This window comes from Halichoerus grypus, chromosome 5 (assembly GCF_964656455.1).
Source record: "Halichoerus grypus chromosome 5, mHalGry1.hap1.1, whole genome shotgun sequence".
Lineage (NCBI taxonomy): Eukaryota > Metazoa > Chordata > Mammalia > Carnivora > Phocidae > Halichoerus > Halichoerus grypus.
The window spans coordinates 16083662-16107673 of NC_135716.1; the positions used below are offsets into that span (position 1 = coordinate 16083662).

Sequence of the window (24012 nt, forward strand, 5' to 3'; positions counted from 1 at the left end):
GATCTTGGATGAGGTCCTACATCCCCTGACACCAGCTCTTATCCTATTCTAGGGTTATTTTGTGGATCAGATGAGATAATGGTATGTGGCACTTGAAAAACCTTTTTATAAAGTACTCTCCAAACATTCACAGCTGCCATTTTATTTTATTTATTTTTTTAAAGATTTTATTTATTTATTTGAGAGGGAGAGAGAGAGCACTGCAGGGGGAGTGGTAGGCAGAGGGAGAGGGAGAAGCAGGCTTTCCACTGAGCGAGGAGCCCGATGAAGGGCTCGATCCCGGGCTCGATCCCAAGACCCTGGGATCACGACCTGAGCCGAAGGCAGACGCTTAACTGACAACCACCCAGGTGCCCCACGGCTGCCATTTTATCATATCATTTTTATATCTTTGAAAAATAGTGTTTCAGTTTTTGTGCTACTTACATTTATTTAATAAATCCTTGTGTTTAGTGGTAGTAATTTCTTATATAACAGCACATGGAAAACACTGAGTATAAAGCTTTCCCTGGCCCCTTGCTGGAACGAACTGACTTCCACTGATGGTGCTCAGCCAGCTCTCGGGGCAGGAAGCTGGTGGTGTATTCTTCACCTCCAACACATGCTGCAGGGAATGGATCCCAGGGAAGGGTGATGGGAGGGTGTCTGCTTCATTTGCTTGGGTTTGGTGGGAAAAGCTAGTTAAAATTAATTACTTGAGGGGCACCTGGGTGGCTCATTCAGTTATGTGTCTGCCTTCAACTCAGGTCATGATCCCGGGGTTCTGGGATTGAGCCCTACGTCAGGCTCCCTGCTTCTGCTACCTACCCCGCACCCCCCCCTTGTGCTCTCTCTAGCTGTCTCTCTCTCTCAAATAAAATCTTTTTTTAAAAAAAGTAATTATTTGAGGGAACAGCTCCCATCACTGTAAACTTAAACATTATAGCTATTTCTAGTGATGAGTAGTAAAGTGCTACCTAATTTACCTAGCAGTTATAATGGAAAGCTAACCAACATTTTTGAAAATAACTTTGTAATCCCAGAAGATGAAGTATCCTTTTCTGGAAGTTGTTTGTTATAAAAAAGCCTTTGGCTAAGCCAGATGTGTTTTAAATGTCTGAGTTCATACTTCTATAATCTCAAAATAATAAAAGTTCTTTAACTTAAAAAAATGATTTTTCTCATGCTAAAGTAAAATTAAGGAAATTTTTTTTTGGTGTCCTACAGATATTTTGAAAAACAGTTTGAACTGGCAGAACAAACAAAATTACCAATGTTTCTTCACTGTAGGAACTCACATGCTGAATTTTTGGGTGAGTTAAAGCTAAAATCTCATTTAGAATTTAAGAATTTTATAGAAATCAAGCAAGGTATTTGCCAACAGTTGTTTGTTTTTAATTCACAGACATAATGAAAAGAAACAGAGACCGGTGTGTGGGGGGAGTGGTAAGTAGAAGAGTTGTTTTTACTAGATGATGCCCAGAAGCTTCCTTGTTCCTCAGGTTGGCGAATTCAGGTATCAGCAGTAGATGTTCTTCCCCCTCTTACTGAAGGACATACATTTACTATAGAATCTATGGACTAGATGTGATATATAAATCACACTGATTTAATTACATTTATTTTGTTCAAAGTACAAGAATGATAAAGAATTCGGTTCACAAGAAAACCCCATGAATTTACTCACATTTTAGGAGTGAGGGTGATACTCTTTTTCTCTGCCTCTTCCATCAGACATTCCTCAGTGTTTTCCAATTGAAATTCTGAGCAGAGTATAAACTAATTTTAATCAAGTATTTTAATCCTCACTTTAGGTTTGCCTTCTTAATTTCTTGTCAACTGTATTCATTTACTGTTAACCACTCTGATTAGAGACCCCTTTTTTCTGTAATTTGCTTCTACTCTAAACACTTCTGTGTGGTCATTTCAGTCAGTTCTCATAAATCTTATCTGCCTTAGCTCAGGCATCCAAAGCAGTGTTTTTTAAATCTTTTGGATTATGGGTTCTTTTGAAAATCTGCCTCAGAAAAATTCTCAGATGCACAAACTTTCACCTGTAATTTTAGGAGCGATTCACTAGTCTCTAGCAGAAAAGCTATGGTCCAAGTATATAAAATCAGTCGTACTAAGTCCAACGAAGAAAAGAGGAAGTGGCACTGAGCACTCACTGTATACCCACCCTGTGTTGCTTTGAGTGCCGCCTGTATTCTCTCGTTTGTAGCCTCTGCTTCATGTCCCCCAGACGCTAGTGATGTTTTCTGCAGTGCTGTGCACATTTTTATCTACAGTTTACTGACCCTGCAGTTTATCCTTTAGGAACTGAGAGAGGCTTAGAGGCTCTGATTAACGCCCTTGGGATTAATGGTTCCACCTCTTAGCCCATTTGCTTTATTTCTAAAGAAGAATTTACTTAACAGAAGCAAATCCAACCTAAATGTTTGACTTTTATCAAAAAAAGATATTGCCAAGGGGCGCCTGGCTGGCTCAGTTGGTAGAATGTGTGACTCTTGATCTTGGGGTTGTAAGTTCAAACCCCACATTGGGTGTAGAGATTACTTAAAAATTAAAAAAGACTGCCAAATAAAGTATAACTAATTTTCTGAAATGGTTTATGAAGTCTTATTTAAAATTATTTTGATGTTAATGGAGGATATGATATATCTTCTAGTCAGCTGGAAATGCTGAAGGGAAGACTAAACCCTTGGGGCAGTTGTGGAACAGTTTTATTTTTGAGAAGCATGTTATTCATAGTGGATTCAGACCCTGGATGCTGTATGAACGTATTAATGATATCACTTGTTAGGTGTGTGTGCTTATTTATTTATAAAAAGATTTATTTAAAAGAACATGCATACATGAGCGGGGGAAGGGCAGAGGGAGAGGAGAGTGAGAATCCCAAGCAGACTCCGCACTGAACCCCACATGGGGCTCGATCCCATGACCCATGAGATCATGACCTGAACTGAAACCGAGAGTTGGATGCTTAACCAACTGAGCCACCCAGGTGCCCCGACTTGTTAGGTGTATTTAAAGAAGTGTTGTTACTTACTGTTTTGGTTACACAAATACATCCAAAGTGTGAAAAACTGCTTGAATCCCTGTCTCTTTGAAGGAGAACACCACCATCTCACTCCTTTTTGCCTCCTGAGGTGATTATTACTGTTTTTTTAGTGACATTCTCACAACTCTGAATAGATCTTCTTAAAACTTGCCTCTTAAGTCCTCTCTCTCCTAGAAAAAAGTATCCCGTAACATAAAAATTGAACATTTGAAGATACACTCTGCATGGTTTTGTCACATTTTTAACTTCATGCTTTTGCCTGAGAATGTGGCTCCCACCGCCGCTCCCCTTCCTGGGGGCACTGCAGGAATGCTGGAACAGCCATCAGCCAGCCCCGGACAGAAATCCCAGGCGGCCGTCTCCCCTCTTGCCGCACATCAGTGGAGATGTTGACCCATTTTAATTGTGAGATTTGATTTGAAAATAAAAATTGTAGGGGCCACCGCGTTTGAAACCCTCTGGTCCAAAAAACCCTAATGCATCTATATTTTTGCTAAGAAAGTCTTATTAGTGTTATTTAGGATTTTAAAGAAAGAGTAATTATTCAATGAAATTGTACCTGTACGTCCTTAGGTGCATTCATTTGATGGTACGAAGGAAGCAGCGGCCGCCTTGACTGACTTGGATCTCTACATAGGATTTAATGGCTGGTAGGTCCTTCAGTTTGCTTGTTTTATATTAAGTAGATTCCTTGTTTTACAGTGAATTGTAGATAAGGATTTAAATGTATTTATTTATCACATTGATCTTGGCCTGCAAATTTCCTAAGTATGAAAGAAATTAAACTACGTTACTCCTGCAAGTAAAACTTGAAAGTTACAGGGCACCTGGCTGGCTCAGTTGGTAGAGCGTGCGGCTCTTGATCTTGGGGTGGTGAGTTCAAGCCCCACTTTGGTCACAGAGTCTACTTCAAAAAAAAAACTTGCAGGTTATAAACTACTAACCCTGTATCGCAGTTATAGAAAACAGTTTTGTATGGAGATTGACAGCTTTCTCTAGCAACGCAATTTTTTCTCAAGTCATTTTATCCCTTTAAAACATCCATGTCCTCAGCATTGTGTATGCATATGCACAAGTGATGTCTGGCCCAGGGGAAAAGTCCTACTATGACATAATCATTTTGTGTATCTCTATAGGCCAAGAAACTGAGGCTCACAGTAGTTAAGAAACAGGCATAAAGTAACTCACAGCTTGAGAACCAGTGTCCTCTGGCCCCACCCGCGCTGGCCTTCCTGCTGTTCCACCACACCAGTCTGCGTAAGCCCACTATAGTCAGCTGGCACCGCGGGGCCCCTGGGCTTGCCCTCTCCGGTGTCTCATTCCTTTTAAAACTACCACTTAGCTGACTACATTATTTTTTACTAAAATATCTCTTCAGGGAAATAGAACCATGAAATTATTTGCTATAGAGTTCAGATTTATTTATATGTCCTAGATGCTGCTTCTATGTTTTAATCATTTAATTAATAAACCTCTATGGAAAGGAATACATGAATAATGGATTATAAAGTAGTTCTAAAAAACTTACAAACACAGTCTCCCCACCATACTCTCTACCTGTAAGTCAGCTTTTCCAGAGACGCGCACTTTGCTCTTCATCGTCCTATGTCTAAGTAATATTTATATATGTGTGGTTATCTCTTCATTCATCTCCTGTGTCTGTTTCCATGAAGGAGTACGAGCGTCTTTGTTCTTATATCCAGCACTTTCCTGCCACCTGCATTCTTTCCTCCACAGGCTTATCAGTGTACTTCAGAATTTTAGGTTGTATGCGTATTTAGTGTTTTCATTATTAGGTCTGTGTAAATATTGTTGACTGCTGAACTACAGGATATACCGCTTTTTTATTTTCCTGGAGCAACTGTCCTCGTTTTTATTTACTTGGTTTTCTTCAAAAGTTGAAGCCTTCTCACACTTTCCAACAGCTCTGTAAAATGCCTTTCTCTGTTTTTCTGCATGAGGAAAACTGTCTAGATAATCTGGCTGTCTAGATTATCTGTCCAGTTCCTGACCTTTCCATCTCCTTCATTTTGGACCACTGTCTGCTCTGTGATGGAACGCTTTTATATCTCATGTATTCAGTTTTGTTGAATGAATTTACTTTGCTCTTGAAAGTTTTCCTGGATAGTTAATGAAAGAAAAACAAAAACCCTTCCACGTGGTATTTTTCCTGGGCATAAAATTCTGGACTAGAAATAATTTTCATGAGAATTTACAGGGCTCCATTTCTAGGTTTAATGTCAGTAAATCAGTGGTTATTCTGATTACCAGTCCTTCCCTGTGACCTACTATTTTCTCCCAGTGGAATATTTTATTTCTTTACCTTTGGTATTATCAGATTTCACAAAGGTGTTTTGATGGGTTTGTCATTCAGAGTTTCTGCATTTTCTACTGTGCCCATTCCAGCTAGAAGCTCATCTCTGTCAGTCCTGGGAAATTTTTTCTGTTCTTTCTTTGGACCTCCCAAGCTCATACTGTGATCTCAGTTTTTTTCCCCTTATAATTTCTATCTCTGTTTTTCCCCCTACTTTCTTTTTTTTAATCTTTTTTTTTTTTTTTTTTTTAGATTTTATTTATTTGACAGAGAGAGAGACAGCGAGAGCAGGAACATAAGCAGGGGGAGTGGGAGAGGGAGAAGCAGGCCCTCTGCGGAGCGGAGAGCCAGATGCAGGGCTCGATCCCACGACGCCGGGATCATGACCTGAGCCGAAGGCAGACGCCTAACGACTGAGCCACCCAGGCGCCCCTTCTCCCTACTTTCAAAAATATTTTTCAAATTTTTAATAAAATTTCAGCTTTCTGGTTTTAATCTCTGAAAGCTCTTCCCTACCATTATCTAGTTTGACAGATGCAGATGCATCTTCCTATCTCTCTAAAGATATGAATTATAGTTATTTTTTTGTTTGCCATAGGATGCGTTTATTTCCTCCTTTTAGTTTCTTTCATGACTTTCTTCAAATGTCAGGCAATTCTTATGCAGTATATTTAAAAAATTAAGAAAAAAGCTCTTTGGAATCTCTGTAGGGAGACAGCCCATCAAGTGGCAGGCCAGCTGACCTCACCAGGGATTCCTAAATGTCAGTTTGTCGGGATCTTTCTGGGTTGCTTCATTTTCTTCAGAGAGGGATCCTCCGATCTCTGCTGGAAAAACAGTGGGGATTCATCAATGTACCTGTGTTCTGGAGCAGAATGAGGTTGGAGAGAGGACCTCACCGAAAAGTCAGCATTCAGACCGGTCTCTGTTTTCAGCCCCATGCTTCCCCACTGCGCTCCTCTGTGCTGCTTGTTCTCTGATTTAGCTTCTCCAGAGACTGCACGCACAACCTCTCCCCGCTTCTCTCTCTCAGGCCAGGGGTAGGCGGCAGAAGTAGTCCTCACTGTACCAGTTCACTGGAAAGTAATCTGAGACTTCTGTCTTTTCTGTTCCCCACCTTTTAAAACAGTCCCCACTCAGTCCCTTGCCTTATCCCAGCCTAAGTACCTAGATCTTTCAGTTCTTAGAACTTCCTTGGGTGAATTGGTTTGCTTGTCTTCAGCATCTCTCTCTGCAGCCACATGGCACTTAAATCACTTAGCACATAAACAGATCATTTATCATTTTACCGTCTTTCTGCTTTATATTTTGTGACTAGGAGTCAAAAACATCTCCTAGTTTCATCAAAATATGTGGGTTTTTTTTTATTATTTTGAAATGATTTTTAAGAGAGGACAGTAGGGGTGCCTGGGTGGCTCAGTTGGTTGAACATCTGACTCTTGGTTTTGGCTCAGGTCATGATCTTAGGGTCATGGGATTGGGCCCCACGTCAGGCTCCATGCTCACCATGGGGTCTGCTTGAGACCCTCTTTCTCCTTCTGCCCTGCTTGCACTCTTTCTCTCTCTCAATAAATTTTTTTTTTAAAGGGAGAGGGTAGAAGGTCTTTATTTCACCAACCTGAAATGTCCATCTGTCTTAAGAGATTTCTATGTGACCTTGAATTTATAAAGATTTGGCTTTAAGTTAATGACATGAGATTTTTCTTTCCTGTTTTCCTGTATTAACTCAGAATTAATGTTAGTCGTTTAATCAGTTTCTATTCTTATTCTTAAATTCAATTTATTGCAGTCTTAATCTGAGTCTCTGAGTTATGGTTATTTAACCTATACTACCTATGACATAAAGTCTGGTTTCTAAGGGTTAAATTATAACATTTTCCTCCAAGAAAATGGGAAAGGTTCAAATTTGACTACAGAATCATATAGCTACTCTCCCTTAAATGGAAAACCTTATTAAAGATATAATTGGCTTTGATTTAAAAATATTTCTTCATAGTATATATTCTATATTTAGATCAGTTTTTACAAGCATGGAGTATATGTAGGAAACATCTAAGTCAGACATTTCTTTTTAAGAGATTAAAAATATGCAACTAATTTGATAACTGGAAGTTTTAAATACCCATATCAAGCATATCAGTATATTTTTTGAAAATACTCATATTGATCAACTGTTAAGCTGGCCGAAAAATAAGAGTTTTGTTTTTTTTCTAGAGAACAGTAATAAAAAGGCTGGTATTTATGGCAAACTAGACACACATTTCCCTTTCACTCCTCCTAAAATCATTCTAAAGTAAAATCCTACGTATTCAAAATGGAAAACCTATAAGAGCAAAGAAACAAGGCTGGAGTTTCTGGAAGAGACCACTTAGACTAAAGGGCCCCAGAGGAGGTGAGAACAAATTTAGCATGCAGAATCGCAGAGAGGACTTTGGGTTTAGAATTTGTGACAAACAGGACCAAATTAGGGTAATTCAAGGTCCTTGTAGAGAAAGATATCACTCCCTATATTCATTGCCATGCACAGAGTACAGGTGCAGCAAGCATTTCTATTCAGAGGGAAATCGCTTTTCTCAAGAAAACTGAACAAATTATGAGAGCCAAGACTTGGCAATTCGAATGTTGATCCCAGAGGAAAGCATTTAGAGGAGCAAAAGCCTCACAGCCCCCTCCCTTCTCACTCTTAAATGAAATTGCAGATCAGTATGCCCAGTCCTGGCCTGTCCCACAAGGAGCTTCCAGTTAGACTCCCCACTCAGAACTGGCAGTAAAACAGTCCTCTGTTTTCACAAAAGCAGAGGGAACACAACACTGGCAACTCAAGCCTCCTTAAGTATAAATTGATAATTAAAGACCACCGGATAAATGAGGTGAACCAACAGGAAGAAAAAGACCAAGATAAATAGAAAAATCAACACCAGAGGAAACAAGGAAAAATTTAAGAGAGACCTGATATAATAAAGGCTGAGATGTTACATCCATAAAATATGAACAGAATATTACAAGAAAAAAACATAAGAGTTCCTTAATGATTAAAAAATGAATGTCTGTGTTAAAATACCACTACCATTGGAGGAAGTGAGGGACTCCACACATTTGACAGGAAGATACATAATTTTCTCCTCTCCCAACTACACTGGGTACCTAATAGTAGACACAGGAATTTGTATACAAGTATTCTAGTGAATAAAGGGCTGACAGAGTTCTATCAACATTCTGCAGCTCCTGGTGAATGAAGAGGTCTAAGCACTGGGCAGCCATGGCTGCCTCCTATCACAAAAATACAACCAGTGTGTGCCTCTCTAAATAACAGAAGATCATACCACCAACTATGAAAGTCTTGCCAAAAAAAGAAAAAAAATCGAACCTGAATCTGGTCAAGACTCTAGATATCCTGTAAGAAATACAGAAGGCAAAATTTCCTTCATGTTGACAGGACCAGAGAACATGGTGGAGTAGGAGGATCCCACCTCCTCCCACAGACACACCCAGGCAACAACTATATGTAATGCAACGCATTCAGAGAATGACCTGATTAGCAGAACAGCTCTTCCACACTATAAAGAAAAAGCCACACTGAGAAGGGTAAGGAGGAGCAGAGACATGGTAGGGAACCAAATATGTGGTACGGCAACTCACAACCAGGAGGGATATCACAGGTGTATAGGTCCTCCCGGAGGAGCAAGGAGATCAAGCCCCACATCAGGTACCCCCCACCCCCTGACTGCCCTGGGGATCTGCACCAGGAAGACAAGCCCCCATCACATTTGGCTTTGATAACCAGCAGGACTTCACTCCAGCAGAGCCAGAGTGCTAGAAGAAACTGAGACGCTACTCTTAAAGGGCCAGCACACTATATTACTCACTCCAAGATCCAGTGGAGAGGCAGCAGTTTGAAAAGTATCTGGGTTGTGCAGGAGGGAGATTTATTGGCTAATTTTAGGGTGTGTGCTGGAAGGGCAGGGATCTGCAGAAAATCTCTCCAGGACTGGGAGTGCTAGCAGGTGCCATTTCTTTTGCTCTTCTCCAGCCTCTCTGGCCTGATGCTAATAAGAGTCAGTTCTGACACTCCTATCTTGATAGCACAGCCCACCCTGCTCTGGCATTCCCTGTCAGACCCACTCCACCCAACCTGCCAGTTCAGGCAGGTGCCCTTCCAAAGTGGCTCCTGCCCAGCAACACCCAGGGGTCACCTTGTTTGGGACTGGTGAACCCACAAAACAATTACTGCCCCCAACCCCCACACCTTGTGGACAGCTCCGGCTAGGATCACATCCCAGCCCCACCCAGCTTGCCTGCAGCGATTCCAGGAGGGCTTCTGAGCCAGCTGGACTTGGGGATAGCCCTGCCCACCAGCACACCCGCAGCGGCTGCAGCACACAACAGGAGGGCATAGGCAGCCCACATGCGACACACCCCTGGAGCGCTTGGTTCTGCCGACCATGGGGGATATTTATTATGCTGCTTAGCCCCACAGGATACTTCCTACACAAGGCCACTGCTTACAAGGCTAGCAGATGTAAATGATGTAATACAAAGAGAAAAAAAAAAAGGCAAAATGAGAAGACAAAGGAATTTATTCCAAGTGAAAGAACAAGACGAAACCTCACAAAAATAACTAAACAAAATCAAGACAAACAATCTACCTGACAAAGAGTTTGAAGTCATGGTCATAAAGATGCTCAGCGAACTTGAAAGGAGTGGATGAAATCAGAAAAAGAGAAAATATTAAAAAGAACCAATTAGAGATAATACAATAACTGAAGTGAAAAATAACAGATTAGAGGATACAGCAGAACAGATTGGTGACCTGGAAGACAGGGTAGTGGAAACCATCCAAGCTGAACAGAAAAGGAATTTTTAAAAATAAGGATAGGTTAAGAGACCTCTAGGACATCAAGTGTGCTAAAGGAGTCCCAGAAGGAGAAGAAAGAGGGGCAGAAAATCTGAAGAAACAGCTGAAAGCTTTCCTAACCTGGGGGAGGAAATAGATGTCCCCAGGAAGCACATAGAGCCCCAAACAAGATCAACTCAATGAGGTCCACACCAAGACACATAATAAAAAGGTCAAAAGTTAAAGAGAAAGTCTTTAAAGCAGTGAGAGAAAAGCAACTAGTTATATACAAGGGAAACCCCCTAATGCTATCAGCTGATTTTTTTTAGCTAAAACTTTGCAGGCCAGAAGGGAGTGATGTGATGATATATTCAAAGTGCTGAAAGGAAAAAGTCTACAATCAAGAATACTGTGCCTGGCAAGGTTATCATTTAGAACTCAAGGAGAAAGAGCATTTCTCAGACAAAATTTGAGAGTTCATCACCACTAAACCATCTTTACAAGAAATGGTAAACATACTTTAAGCAGATAAGAAAAGACTAACTAGAAGAGAATCATAAACAGAAAAAATTTCTCTGGTAAAAGCAAACATATAGTTAAGATAGTAGAGCATTCACTTATAATATGAAGATTGAAAAGCACAGTAAAATCAGTTCTCTAATAATTACACAAAAAGATGTAGAATGACACCATATACATAAAACTTGGAAAGGAGGAAATAATGTAGTGCTTTTAGAATGTGTTCAAACTTAAGTGAACATCAACTGAAAATAGCCTGTTATAAACATAGGATGTTGTATATGAACCTCATGGTAACCACAAACTGAAAACCTATAATAGATACACAAAAAGTAAAGAAAAAGGAATCCAAGCGTAATACTAAAGAAAGCCATCAAACCATAAGGGAAAAGAACAAGAGAAGAAAGAACTACAGAAGCAACCAGAAAACAGTTAACAAAATGGTAATAAGCACATACCTATCAATAATTACCTTAAACATTAATGGATCAAATACTCCAATCAAAAAGCATGGGATGACTGGATTAAAAAAAAAAACTTCTATACGCTGCCTATGAGAGACTCACTTCAGACCTAAAGACACATGCAGACTGAAAGTGTGAGGAAAATGATATTCCATGCAAATAGAAGCAGCAGCAACAAAAAGCTGCAGTAGCAATACTTAAATGATACAATCTTTGTTTTGAAGTAAACTAACAAGAGACAAGGGCATTGCACAATGATAAAGGGATCCAACAAGAGGATATAACTGTAAATATCTGCACTCAACATAGCATCTAAATACATAAAGCAATTCATTAACAGACATAAAGGGAGAAATAGATAGCAATACAATTATAGTAGAGGACTTTAACACCCCACTTACATCAATGGATAGATCATTCAAACAGAAGCTCAATAAGGGAACAGTGGCTTTGAACGAAGTATTAGACCAAATAAACTTAATAGATACACAGAACACTCCATCCAAACATAGAATACACATTCAGTGTACATGGAACGTTATCCATGATAGTTCACACGTGAGGCCACAAAACAAGTCTCCGTAAACGTAAGAAGGTTGAAATCCTGTCAAGCATCTTTTCTGATTACAACAGTATGAAAAAAAAAAAAAACAGTATGAAAGTAGAAATCAATCACAGAGGGGGGCCTGGCTGGCTCAGTTGGTAGAACATGCGACTTGATCTCAGGATTGTGAGTTCAAGCCCCATGATGGGTTTAGAGACTTAAAAAAATAAATTCTTAAAAAAAAATCTATTACAGGAAAAACGTTGAAAAAAACAAAAACACATGGAGGCTAAAGAACATGTCACTGAACAAGCAGTAGATTGAGGAAATCAAAAAATACCTTGAGACAAATGAAAACACAACAGTTCGAAATATTTATAGGATGCAGCAAAAGCAGTTCTAAAAGGGAAGTTTGGAGCAATACAGGCCTATCTCAAGAAAACAAAAATCTCAATCTAACGTTATACCTAAAGAAACTAGAAAAAGGAGAACAAATGAAGTCGAAAATTAGAAGAGATAGTAAAGATCAGAACAGAAATAAATGAAATAGACTTAAAAAGAGAGAAAAAACAATCAATGAAACTAGAGCTGGTTCTTTGAAAAAATAAGCAAAATAGATAAACCTACTATAGCCAGACTTTTAAACAAAAGACTCAAAATCAGAAATGAAGGGGAAGAAATAGCCAACACCACAAAATACAGTGGATTATAAGAGACTACTTTGAAAAATTATACACCAACAAATCAGACAACCTAGAAGAAATGGATAAATTCCTAGAAAAATATAATCTTCCAGGAATGAGTCAGCAAGAAACAAAATCTGAACAGACTGATCACTAGTAATGAAATTGAACTGGTGATAAGAAAAACTCCTAACAAACAAAAGTCTGGAAGCAGATGGCTTTACAGGTGAATCCTACCAAACATTTAAGTAAGTGTTAATACCTGTTCTTCTCAAACTATTCCAAGAAATTGAAGAGGAAGGAATGCTTCCAAATTCATTCTATGAAACCAGCATTACCCTGATAAACAAAACCAAAGGCACTACAAAATAGAAAATTACAAATATCCCTGATAAACATTATAAAGCATTCCTCAACAAAGTATCAGCAAATTGAATTCAATTAAAAGGATCATTCACCACGACCATGTGGGATTTGTTCCAGGCATGCCCGAATGGTTATGTCTGCCAACTGAACAGCACATTAACAAAATGAAGGATAAAAATCATATGATCGTCTCAATAGATGCAGAAAAAGCATTTGACAAAATTCAACAAATCCACTCATGATAGAAACTCTCAACAAAGTGGGTATAGAAGGAACATACCTCAATATAATAAAGACCATATATGACAAACCCACATCATAATCGGTGGTGAAAAGCTGAAAGCTTTTCCTCTGAGATTAGGAACAATACAAGGATGTCCACTCTAGCCACTCATATTCAACACAGTACTGGAAGTCATAACCACAGCAATCAGACAAGAAAAAGAAAAGGCATCCAGATTGGCAAGGAAGAAGTAAAACTGTCACTATTTGCAGGTGACATAGTATTTTTAGAAAAAGCCCTAAGGACTCCACCATAAAACCATTAGAATAAATGAATTCAGTAAAGTTGCAGGATAGAAAGTTAATATACAAAAATCAGTTGGGTCTCTATACACTAAAGAGCTAGCAGAAAGAGAAATTAAGAGAACAGTCCCATTGACAATTGTGTCAAAAAGGAAAAAAATACCTAGGAATAAATTTAACCAAAGAAGTTAAAGACCTATACTCTGAAAACTGTAAGACACTGATGAATGAAACAGAGAAATGTAAAGATATACCATGCTCATGGATTGGAAGAATTAATATTGTTAAAATGTCCATTCAACACAAAGCAATCCACAGATTCAGTGCAATCCCTATCAAAACACCAATAGTCTTTTTCACAGAACTAAAATTCTAAAATGTGCACGGAACCATAGAACACCCTGAAGACCCAAAGTAATCTTGAAAAAGAAGAACAAAGCTGTAGTTAATCACAATCCTAGATTTCAAACTGTCCTACAAAGCTATAGTAATCAAAACTATGTGGTACTGGCACAAGTATTTATGCAGTCACATTTTTCAATTTCAGAAGTTTGATTAAGCCTAAATACTTAAAAATGGGATGTCAGAGTATGTGGTAACTAAGGAGGTGTAATTATAAATATTTTATTAAACAAGTAGTCTTAAAGTATCTCACCTTGGGGTTTCAAAAACTTGAGAATTTTTTTTTACACAGTGTCATCTTTGTAATGGCTTAATTCTACAATACTTTTCAAATAAAGTACATCCAGTATGGAGGCTACTTAAAAAATAAGTGAGCAAACAAAAAACATTTAACTCAAAAATATGGAGAACTGGTGGCTGTTTTAAGGGTATTAAGAGGTACAAACTCCAGTTACAAATTAGTCATGTGGATGCAAAGTACAATATAGAGAAGATAGTCAATAATATTGTAATAAGTTTGTATGGTGAAGATAGTTACACTTACTGGTATTTGGTGATGTAAACAAATGTCAAATCTCTCTGGTTTACACCTACAACTAATATAATATTGTATGTCCACTATACTTCTACTAAAAAAACATACATTAGGAACCTACTAAACAGACACCTAGATCAGTGGAACAGAATACAGAGCCCAGACACAAATCCAGATGAACACAGATGAAATCAAGACTGGGAAACTCTTCAGGGCAAACAACTGGGTTTCTTTAACAAATTTTAAAGGGAAAAAGAGATGCAGGAAAACTTAATAGGTTAAGAGATTTAGAACACTGACCAGTTGCAATGTGGCCCTCATTTGGATCCTCAGTCAGACAAACTTAAGAAGAATTTAGGACATTGAGACAGTTTGAATACTGGATATATTATGATAAAAGATTTGGGTTTTCTTGGACATGATTAATAGTATTGTGGTTACATTTAAAAAAAACTTCATGCTTAGAGACAGATGCTGAAATATTTTCTGAAATAAATGCTAGAATGTTGAAACTATACAACATTTTGAATTTCCTTCAAGATAATACTGGAGAGGTTTGGGATGAGTGGATGGGATAGTATCGGCCAGGAGTTGATAACAGATTGGGGCTGGGTAATGAATACATGGGGGTTCTGTATTCTAGTTTTACATATATTTTAATCTCTCCATAATACAAAGTTAAATATATGCTAAAATTAAAAATATAACATAAGGACAGTATTAGTCATCATCACATTATATAACAAACCATCCTAAAACTCACTGGCATATTACAGTAAGTATTTTTTCATACTCCTGGGTCTTAGGATCAGCTGAGGGTTGACTGATGGATAGAGGCAGATCTCTCTGCCACAGGCACATGTTGAATTCAGATCTGAGCTGTGTTTTCATTCTGGGTGCCCAGGCTGAAGAGGTAATGGCTATTTAGTGCATGCTACTTTCAGATCACAAAAGTGCCATCAAAATAAAAAAAAGTGCGTTTTCAAGCCTCTGGCCATGTCATCTGGTCAAAGCAAGTCTTGAGGCCATGGCCAGATTCAAGCTCCTCCTCGTTCCTACTAAGAACCATCGCAAGGGTGCAGATATATTTCTCTTAAAGGCAAGTGAAGAATTGGGACCAATAATCCAGTCTGTCTCAGGGTCTGAAAATGAAAGTTAAGGAAATGAAAGTTAATTTCCCAGAAAAGGATAAAAGAAACAGGGCCATAGCAGACCAATTCAGGAGTTGTAAAACTGACTAATACAAGTCCCAGAAAGAGATGAGAGAGAAAACAAAAGGGGAAAATTCCTTTTCCCCATAATTTTTCCCAGAGTTGGGGGGAGGAGTCTAAATTGGAAGGGTTCTAACTCCCCTAAATGAATGAAAAAAGTCTCTTGCCCAGACACATTAAGTTTCAGAATGTCAAGAGTAATGGAAGATCCTGTTTCCAGATGTGGGGAAAAGGACATCGCCTAACTAGGTTTTCATTTTCATTCCTTGTTAAATACTCCTAGTTCTATGATTGTGATTTTCATCCTTTGTGAAGATTGTATTGATTAGTGAAACATTAACTTTGATTCCTTCAGAGCAGTATTTGGCCCATAAGAGAACTGGCCATACCTTCAAACTCAGCATTTTGAGCCTAAATTATGCAAATTACCCAGGGAAGCAAATGAATTCTTTAAAAAGTTGTTTTACACAGACTGATTCAGAAAGTTATTGGATAGTCAGCTGATAAACACAAAAAATTACATCCTGCTAGAGTGTGGTTAGAATAGATCCTAACCTAGATTCTGTAAGGATAGAAATGTGTATATTGCCATTGTAGCCAAAGTTTTCTTTGGGGACTTTAGGTTTTGTAATCTGTTTTAGATAAGTTTGTAATATGAAAAAAAAGTTGGTTAAATATATCTATAAATTTTTTTTAAGCTCACTGAAAACTGAGGCTAATTTGGAAGTTCTGAAGTCAATACCTAGTGAAAAACTAATGATTGAAACTGGTAAGTTTATGCTTTTAGAACTTTCATTTTCATATTAAACCATATCAAAAAAGAGCTAGACAAAAAAATATTTTAAAACAGCTCACTCATAGCTTCAGCAATTATACTTTTCAGAAAACCTTTGGGGTTTTTTATCAATTGATAGAAAAGTATTTATGCAATCAAGTTTTTCAATTTTAGAAGTTTGATTAAGCCTAAGCACTTAAAAAAAGAATATTAGAATATGTAACTAAGGAGGTTGTAATTATAAATATTTTATTAAACAAGTAGTCTTAATGAAGTATCTCACTTGGGGTTTCAAAAACTTCAGAATTTTTTTTACAGTGTTGTCTTTGTAATGGCTTAATTCTACAATACTTTTCAAATAAAGTACAAGAATTTAAATCAAACTGGTTTAGTCAAGGAATTTTAGAAATTAATCTGTTGCCTCTTACAATAAGGTTAGAAGCTAAACATTTTACCTAACCCTGAACTCAAGGCTTTACTTACACATAAGGGCTTTTTTAGGAAAGTCAAGACTAAGCCATTCTGAAGAAATCAGGTTTCTTCTGAAGGAATTCAGGTTTTTCTTGGAGAGTCATGAAAATGAAATGATATTAAAAGTACAATGCTTGTAAAATGTGTGAATTCTTATAATTCTTTATTAAAGAGGTAACTGAATAATCCCAGTATTTTTTTAAAAAAAGATTTAGTTGAGAGAGAACACAAGTGGAGAGGAGGGGCAGAGGGAGAGGGAGAAGCAGACCCCCTTGCTGAGCAGGGAGCCTGATGTGGGGCTGGATCCCAAGACCCCAGGATCATGACCTGAGCCGAAGGCAGACGCTTAACCGACTGAGCCACCCTGGTGCCCCAATCCCGGTATTTAAAGCCACTGTTTCACATTCAGTAGAGGCAAATAGAGGCTTAACTTAAATGTTTTCAGGTTACAATTTGTATTTCTTTTAGCTTTCTTTTTTTAAAGTATGCCATACACCAACAGTAATGTTAGCAGAAAAAAACGTAATGAAGGGGAGTCTTAAAAAGCACTTAAAATTTTTTTTAAAAGGCATTTAAAAATTTGTACAGTTCAAGGTTTAATCTTGTGCTTAGAATTGTTTTACCGTTTTTAAAGCTGAATCATGACTTATATTTTAGAAGTTATGTATTTGTTTGATAATGTTCATTAAGAAAACAATGATTTCAAAGATAAACCTCGTAAGAGACTTCTATCTTTGCTTAACTCTAGACGCACCTTGGTGTGGAGTGAAAAGTACACATGCTGGATCAAAATACATAAAAACTTCATTTCCTACCAAAAAGAAGTGGGAAAATGGGCACTGCGTAAAAGACAGGAATGAGCCCTGCCATATAATGTAAGTGTTTTGTTTTCATGGTCTTCAGAACATTAAAGTCAACACCAAATGCCATTTCCAAAATGAACTCAAGGGACCGAATTAAAGTTGGGTGACATCCAAATGAAGTTCACATCAAAAGCTACCATTTTAATGCAGTGATTTGGAAGGCTCTGCACCTGAACTGCTCTATCTAGGCTCCTCTTTTCCCATCATCTCAACCTCTCAACTCATTAAAAGTGGTTTAATTACAGGAGTGAAAACTTCATGTGATTTTGGTCATTTGTCATTTTGTAGGAAAGGGAAAAAAAGATTCTCATGCAGCCTCCTTGCTGATGGTTATAAAAATGCACTCTTAGCAGGAGACCTTTTTGTGTATTTTAAATTATTTGACAACCTGAATAAACCTAAGTAGTAACACATTTCTTGAAGCCTCTGAACAAAAAGGTCAAGTTATAGAAAGGATTTCCTTTTTCTAACCCAAAAGCTGGGGGAGGGGGACCAAGCAGTAATTCAGCATTGTTTTTTGATTATAATACATAGCATGCGAAAAGAGGGGCTGTTCACCATCCAACTGTTAAGGAGCTATAGAGCTTATAACTTACAGGGTAAGTTTGTATCATGTTAATGGGCACATCATCCAGTTTTTGTTTGCATAAGCAGATAATTTAAATATAGATTGTATCAGTCTAGTATGGTTTACCAGTTCAGGCAACTGAGCTGTTACTTTTAGGTTGTAGTAATTCCTTCCATATGTACTTTTTTAGTTTTTAACAGATAAGAGTATTAGGTAAGCCAGATCTAAAATTCAGCAGCAGAGAACTGCAGATTTATTCTATAAAAATTATACTGGAAAGATTTTCCTTTATTAACATGCTGGTGTTGGCAAAGATTTTAAAACCGAATGTTTTAAAACCCATAGGCTGAGGAATGTATTTAAATTCTGATTAGTAAAGAATCACTTGTAACTTTTATGAAATGTAGGTAGTTGCAAATTCAGTCAGAAGACAGAAAACAATTATTACTGAATCATTCTTTATAGAGATTTAATAGGACACTAGAGACAAGAAACTGGTATTTTTCTAGTAGCCAGCTCAGGGGAAGTATTTGCCAACAGTGTATCCACGTCAGTTTTATATACTGCCTTAATGTTAAGTACAATATAGCTGTTGACTTTAGAGACACATTTGCAAAACAAAATTCTAAGGTCTTCCAAATGCAGACTGTTAAGAACCAAGAAAGCTTGAGTATCATCTGCAATCATGAATACCAGTTGAGGAGGCAGAGCTTGGGAAAGCCAGCATTTACAAACTGAAAATTTTTAAACCACATTTCAAAAACACACATGCCTCTAGTCTAATGCTAATTACTAATTAATTCCTACTTACAAAGTCATTTTTATCAAACCCATCTATTAACAATTTTATGTTTTAATTATTTTTATAGAGATCTTTCCTCCCTTTTAGATTTTAAATTCCTTGAAACACATTTTGAAGCTCCTGCATGTCAGGAAAGGTACAAGGTTACTGAGGCTACCTAGAAGAATCAGGACAATCCCTGCCCTGCATCCATCCACCAGGTGACTAGGTACATTCTGCCAGGCACTTTGGATAAGACACTGAAGGAATCAGACAGGGATCCTTAACCCTCCTGGAGCAAATAAGCAGAAAGTATAATCCAAGATGTTAGTGCTGTTACAGAGGTATAAATATATGATGAGGACCCTAGGACATAGCAACTGCCTTCCTTGAGGAGAAATAGCTCAACTAAGGTGACACTTCAGCCGTTCACGGGGTACAACTGGGTGTTGTGCCAGACCAAGACAAACACCTCAAGCAAAGGCAGACTGCAGAAGGGTTGGCTGCTCTGGGGAAAACAGTGAGTTTAGTGTGGCAAAAAGTAGGATGCACGGGTAAGTGATAAGCCTAGGAAGGTACAGTGAGACCAGATTGGTGAGGGCTCTTGTATGCCAACCTTAGTAGTTCAGATTTCATCAGGACCCAAAGGATTTTAAGCAGGAAAGGGGCAGTTTTTTGTTTTTTTTTAAAAGCTGGAGCGTATCAGCATAGAGAAAGGACCGAAAGGGAGATGGGTGGCAGGAATCATACTGATTTCACACAGTATTATGCAGATAAGTTCCAACTGAGTAGGTAAGAGGAAAATTCTGTAGTTTACTAAGAATATTGGGTCTTTACTGTCAATTTAAATGCTAATATATTTGCTTTTAGCACATTTTGACTTATTCAGATAAAAACTTAGTCTATATTAAGTGTGGCTGTTGCGTTACGATTATATAATTAAAAAATTCCCAGTTAATCTCTAATTCCTTTAGGTGTTCATATTTAAGAAACCCATACCAGGGACAAAAATCTTAACGAATATTTAAATGTTTAATTTGGACTTTAGAACTTTCTAATTCATGTATGAAAACATCTATATATAGTATTGCTAGAGAACAGTACTACTGATTATTATTCTAGGCACAGAAACTGAAAGATAGGACACCTGGGCTAGTCTCGCTCTTGCAGGGCGTAAGTACAGGAAGAGAAGGCATCTCTCCTCCCCTCACCCCAATAACCATACATTGTTCCAAGTAAATAACTTCTAACTTCCTTTGCTGACATTGTGCTGGTCATGATGCACCAAATTCCTGCTGCTTCTGGGACTAATTCTCTTAGCAGTGGCTTTCAAACTTTGCTATACCCACAATGCCACAATACCTTGTGACTCAGCACACATGTACATATATAAAACCCAAACAGAAATGAAACAGTACTTCCCTAAGTGTGATGTACTTTTCCTTTTCTTACTATTTTTTGAAAGGTCATCATGACCCACTAATGAATGCATAATGACCACAGTTTAAAGGAACTCTTCATTTTCACTGGGTCAGTTCCATTAGTTGTGGTTGACATAATATGGGCTGGTTTTCGAATTTATTTGAACCTGGACCTTGGCTCTAGTTATATGCGAGACTGCCCCAGAAATCTGTCTCAAATTACTCTCTTTTAAATATCATAACAGTTAAACCTTTCTGTTGATGGTGCTGAAAACCTTATACCTGTTAAGCTTATTATGTTAAGAGTGCTAGTACAGTAGTTTCCTTTATGTGGAAACTAATATCTTTAAAACTGAGCATATACCTGGAAATTTAACCATTTTGTTTTGTTTTCTTTTAGTCAGATACTGGAGATAATGTCAGCAGTGAGAGAGCAGGATCCACTGGAATTAGCCAATACACTATATAACAACACCATTAAAATATTTTTTTCCTGATGGTATGTTCTTTCCATTTCCCATCATTTATGTAAAATTTCATGGTAAACCTTACTGAAAGATTGAATAAAGGAATTCTCTGGAAGTGGTCTAAAGAGTTATTCTGTATTACTACATACCATACCCCCCTCGTTTTTATCCATCAAGTCAGATCAGAATTTTAGTATCAATTAAGGTCTTAGTTTACAACAATGAAAACTCCCAAATATTTTGTAATTGCTTCAAAAGTCTGAAAAGGACAATTTTATGTCAACGCTGCAAACAGAATGGCCAACAAATATATTGGTTTTATTTACATCAAAATTAAACAATTAGCACATTCTGGTTTTTATACCAAAGTTTAGTTGATAAAAGCCTGTTTCTCAACTCTCACACAGTCTCTGAATCATGACTTTTGAACCCAGCTCAGCCACGTGCTACACTCAGATTTCAAAAAAGTCTCTTCTGGCAGCCTATTTTCTCCTTCATTTTAAAATACTCTACATGTAGCTTTTATCCTCTGGTCCAAATTATTTCCTTGACTTAATGTGGTTTCCTCCGATTTGCATTTGCATTTTCCCACCCATTTTAAAGAAAAACTAGGGTCCAGAGTTAGGTACTTTTATAGGCTTCCATTGAGGAATCTTTGGCACAGCTGACGCACTGTATTACATCATTACATCTATTAAAAAGCTGTTTGTTCAAATTTTGTCATAAAAACGTGAAAACATTTTATTCTATGTACAATAATGTACACAAATTTAAATAGGTCACCAAAGAGACCAGAAGTAATTAAAGAGGTATATTTACAGTAGCACATCACAGTAAACGGAAAACCATTCACAGATTCAACATGGATACTGTTTTTGTGCTTGGTTACACACTGAAGTGAAGCATATTACTCCATTTTGGATGAACTGAATTTTAAACAAATAACCTCAATGATTAGTAAATGCTATTTTAATCAGTATCATCATTAAGTTCTTCAGCTGCTGGGCCTGTGTGCTGAATCACTCCATTTCTTTCTCTTTGAACATCATCATCACAATCTGTACTGTCATCTTCGTTCAATTCCCTGTCAGATTCAGCAGCAGCTTCTCTTACAGCTTCCTCTGGATTTTCATTGGGTGCAATAAATCCATTGTTGTTAGATATATTTGAATTATCCTTAATATCATCTTCGATGTACACCTTCTGATGGCACATTGGACAAGTATCTTGGATGTACAGCCATTTCCGAAGGCAAAGTGCATGGAAGTAATGATTACATGGTGTGATGCGAGCAGATGTTGTAAACTCATGATAGCAGATTGCACATACATCATCTATTTCTTGTAAGCGGCTCCCTTTTATTTCAGGAAGTGAATTAATTTTCTTAACAGCAGTCCTACGGTTCATGAATGTCTTCCAGCCATTTTTTGCTTGTAAGTAGATGTTAAAATATGCATGTAGACACATCATACAAGCCCGAATTTTACTTCCTGACTCAAACATCATAGTGTAAGCCCCATTTCCAAACATTACTACTCCAAATATAAATTCAATAATATTGCCTGTTGAACGAACATAGTAGACATAATCATCAAGCTTTTCCCAAAGGACATTATAGTAGCCATCAATCATGAATAACGTATACACAGTGAGAGAAACAATTACTTTTAAGCAGAGTTCCACACAAAAGGCTGTAACTGCGAACAACCATGTATTTAGTGCATAGTGATGCCAAAGAACGTAACTGAGTAAAACAGGAAGAATAAACAGGCAAGCAGAGACAAAGAGCACAGGAAAATGTCTACGGAAAGATGACACATGAGAGGCACTGAGAGACATTAATACAGGGTCTGTCATTCCGTGGATGAAATGCAGGACTGCAGTTAATAAAAGGCACATGTTTCTACTTAAGCGAATAAGTCTCTCTTCTGGTCTTAGCCCACTTAAACCAGTCTGAAGAGCCAAAATAAAAAATAAAACAGGTGCTACGAAGCCAAGCCGCCTGTCATCTTCTTCGGTTGATCCAATAAAGGCCAATATTCCAAGGCCCAAATAATGGGCTATTGAGGAAATTACAGCACTCATGCCCAGTACAGTTAGTGTAGAATCACATCCACTAATTATAAGATTGCAAATGAGGTCCCAGAAGTCATCCCAAGAAATAAAGAAGGAATCCGTTTCATTTGCCATCCTTAAAATGTACATCAACACTGTAGCCTGAGCTGTAATTCTTGTTAGCCAAAAGACTCTCAGTATATCTGGGAAACGAATCCTCTTCCATGTGTCCTCCATTAATAACTGTAATCCATAAATTCTATACATGTGCCTCACTAAAAGATAAACATACCGTGTAGAATAATAAAACCACTTAAGCTTCACTGCCAAGACAAGCACTGTGTTTAATGTGAGAATCAAGGAAGAAGTAAAAACTAAAGTCTCTCGGATGTGTAATGGGAGCTCTGTGATTAAGCCTATTACAGGAACCAAGAGATCCAAAATAATTAATTGTGAATAGATGGAATGAATTTGTAATAGTGTAATGTATCCAATTCCTAAGGTTAGCTGTAGAACGATGAGTGCCATCCACAGCGAGGGCCCTTTTCGAGGAAGCAGCTCAATTCCGAAAGCTGATGTGTTGTAGGCACCATAGAAGTCAATGTGCAAAGAAGCATAATAATTTACCAACACTGAAGTTGCAGCTAATAGAAAGGCTGAACTGTACATGTAAAACTTGAAAAGTGATCGTTGTGACAAGATCAGAACAATACTGGATACAAATATACCTAAAAAAAAAAAAAAAAAAAGAAGGAAAGAAAGGTCATTTGAGTGCAACATTTTTTAAAAGATTTTATTTATTTGAGAGAGAGAGAATGCCCGAGAATGCCCGTGCGAGCACAAGCGGGGAAAGGGGTAGAGGGAGAGGGAGAAGCAGACCCCAGCTAAGCAGGGAGCCTCATGCGGGGTGCAATCCCAGGACCCCGAGATCATGACCTGAGCGGAAGGCGGACACTTAACCAACATTTTTAAGAATGTTTTTGTACTAACAGTTATACCCCTCTTCCCTTAATTAGGAAATACAATATTTTCAAAGTTATGAACATTAAGTCTCAAGACAGTTTAGGCTTAAGGGCCATGAAAAGTTTTGTAAAGTCAGAGTTCAACAGATCAATCATACTATTTTTTAAAATATTATTCCTTATCTTTTAAGTTCCAAATTCAAGTAGTACTA

The 24012-nt window shown here is 37.7% G+C and overlaps 2 protein-coding genes across 21 annotated transcripts in view; one reads left to right on the forward strand and one right to left on the reverse strand.

The window, feature by feature from the left end:
* TATDN1 (TatD DNase domain containing 1) overlaps positions 1 to 20898 on the forward strand; it is a 42283-nt gene extending 21385 nt beyond the window's left edge. For 7 of the 10 annotated variants that reach the window (XM_036116679.2, XM_078072039.1, XM_036116687.1 and 4 more), the window contains 6 exons: positions 1207 to 1292; positions 1385 to 1425; positions 3614 to 3690; positions 16136 to 16206; positions 17432 to 17558; positions 20717 to 20898. In XM_036116679.2, the coding sequence (XP_035972572.1) occupies positions 1207 to 1292; positions 1385 to 1425; positions 3614 to 3690; positions 16136 to 16206; positions 17432 to 17558; positions 20717 to 20813 (499 nt within the window). In that variant the 3' untranslated portion in view covers positions 20814 to 20898. Of the gene's footprint in view, positions 1 to 1206; positions 1293 to 1384; positions 1426 to 3613; positions 3691 to 16135; positions 16207 to 17431; positions 17559 to 18983; positions 19125 to 20716 lie in introns of those variants that run through there. The other 3 variants (XM_036116680.2, XM_078072038.1, XM_036116681.2) reach the window with 3 other exon arrangements.
* The window catches only part of RNF139 (ring finger protein 139), a 55195-nt gene that overhangs the window by 21306 nt on the left and 9877 nt on the right, over positions 1 to 24012 (reverse strand). For 3 of the 11 annotated variants that reach the window (XR_013447699.1, XM_078072033.1, XM_078072034.1), the window contains exon 2: positions 1667 to 1742. The exons of 1 other annotated variant lie outside the window; for it this stretch is intronic. Coding sequence is in view for 6 of the 10 variants with exons in the window: in XM_078072033.1 (XP_077928159.1) it covers positions 1667 to 1742 (76 nt within the window). In the remaining 4 variants the exon portion in view is untranslated. 7 more of the 11 variants (XR_013447701.1, XM_078072032.1, XR_004924924.2 and 4 more) reach the window with 7 other exon arrangements.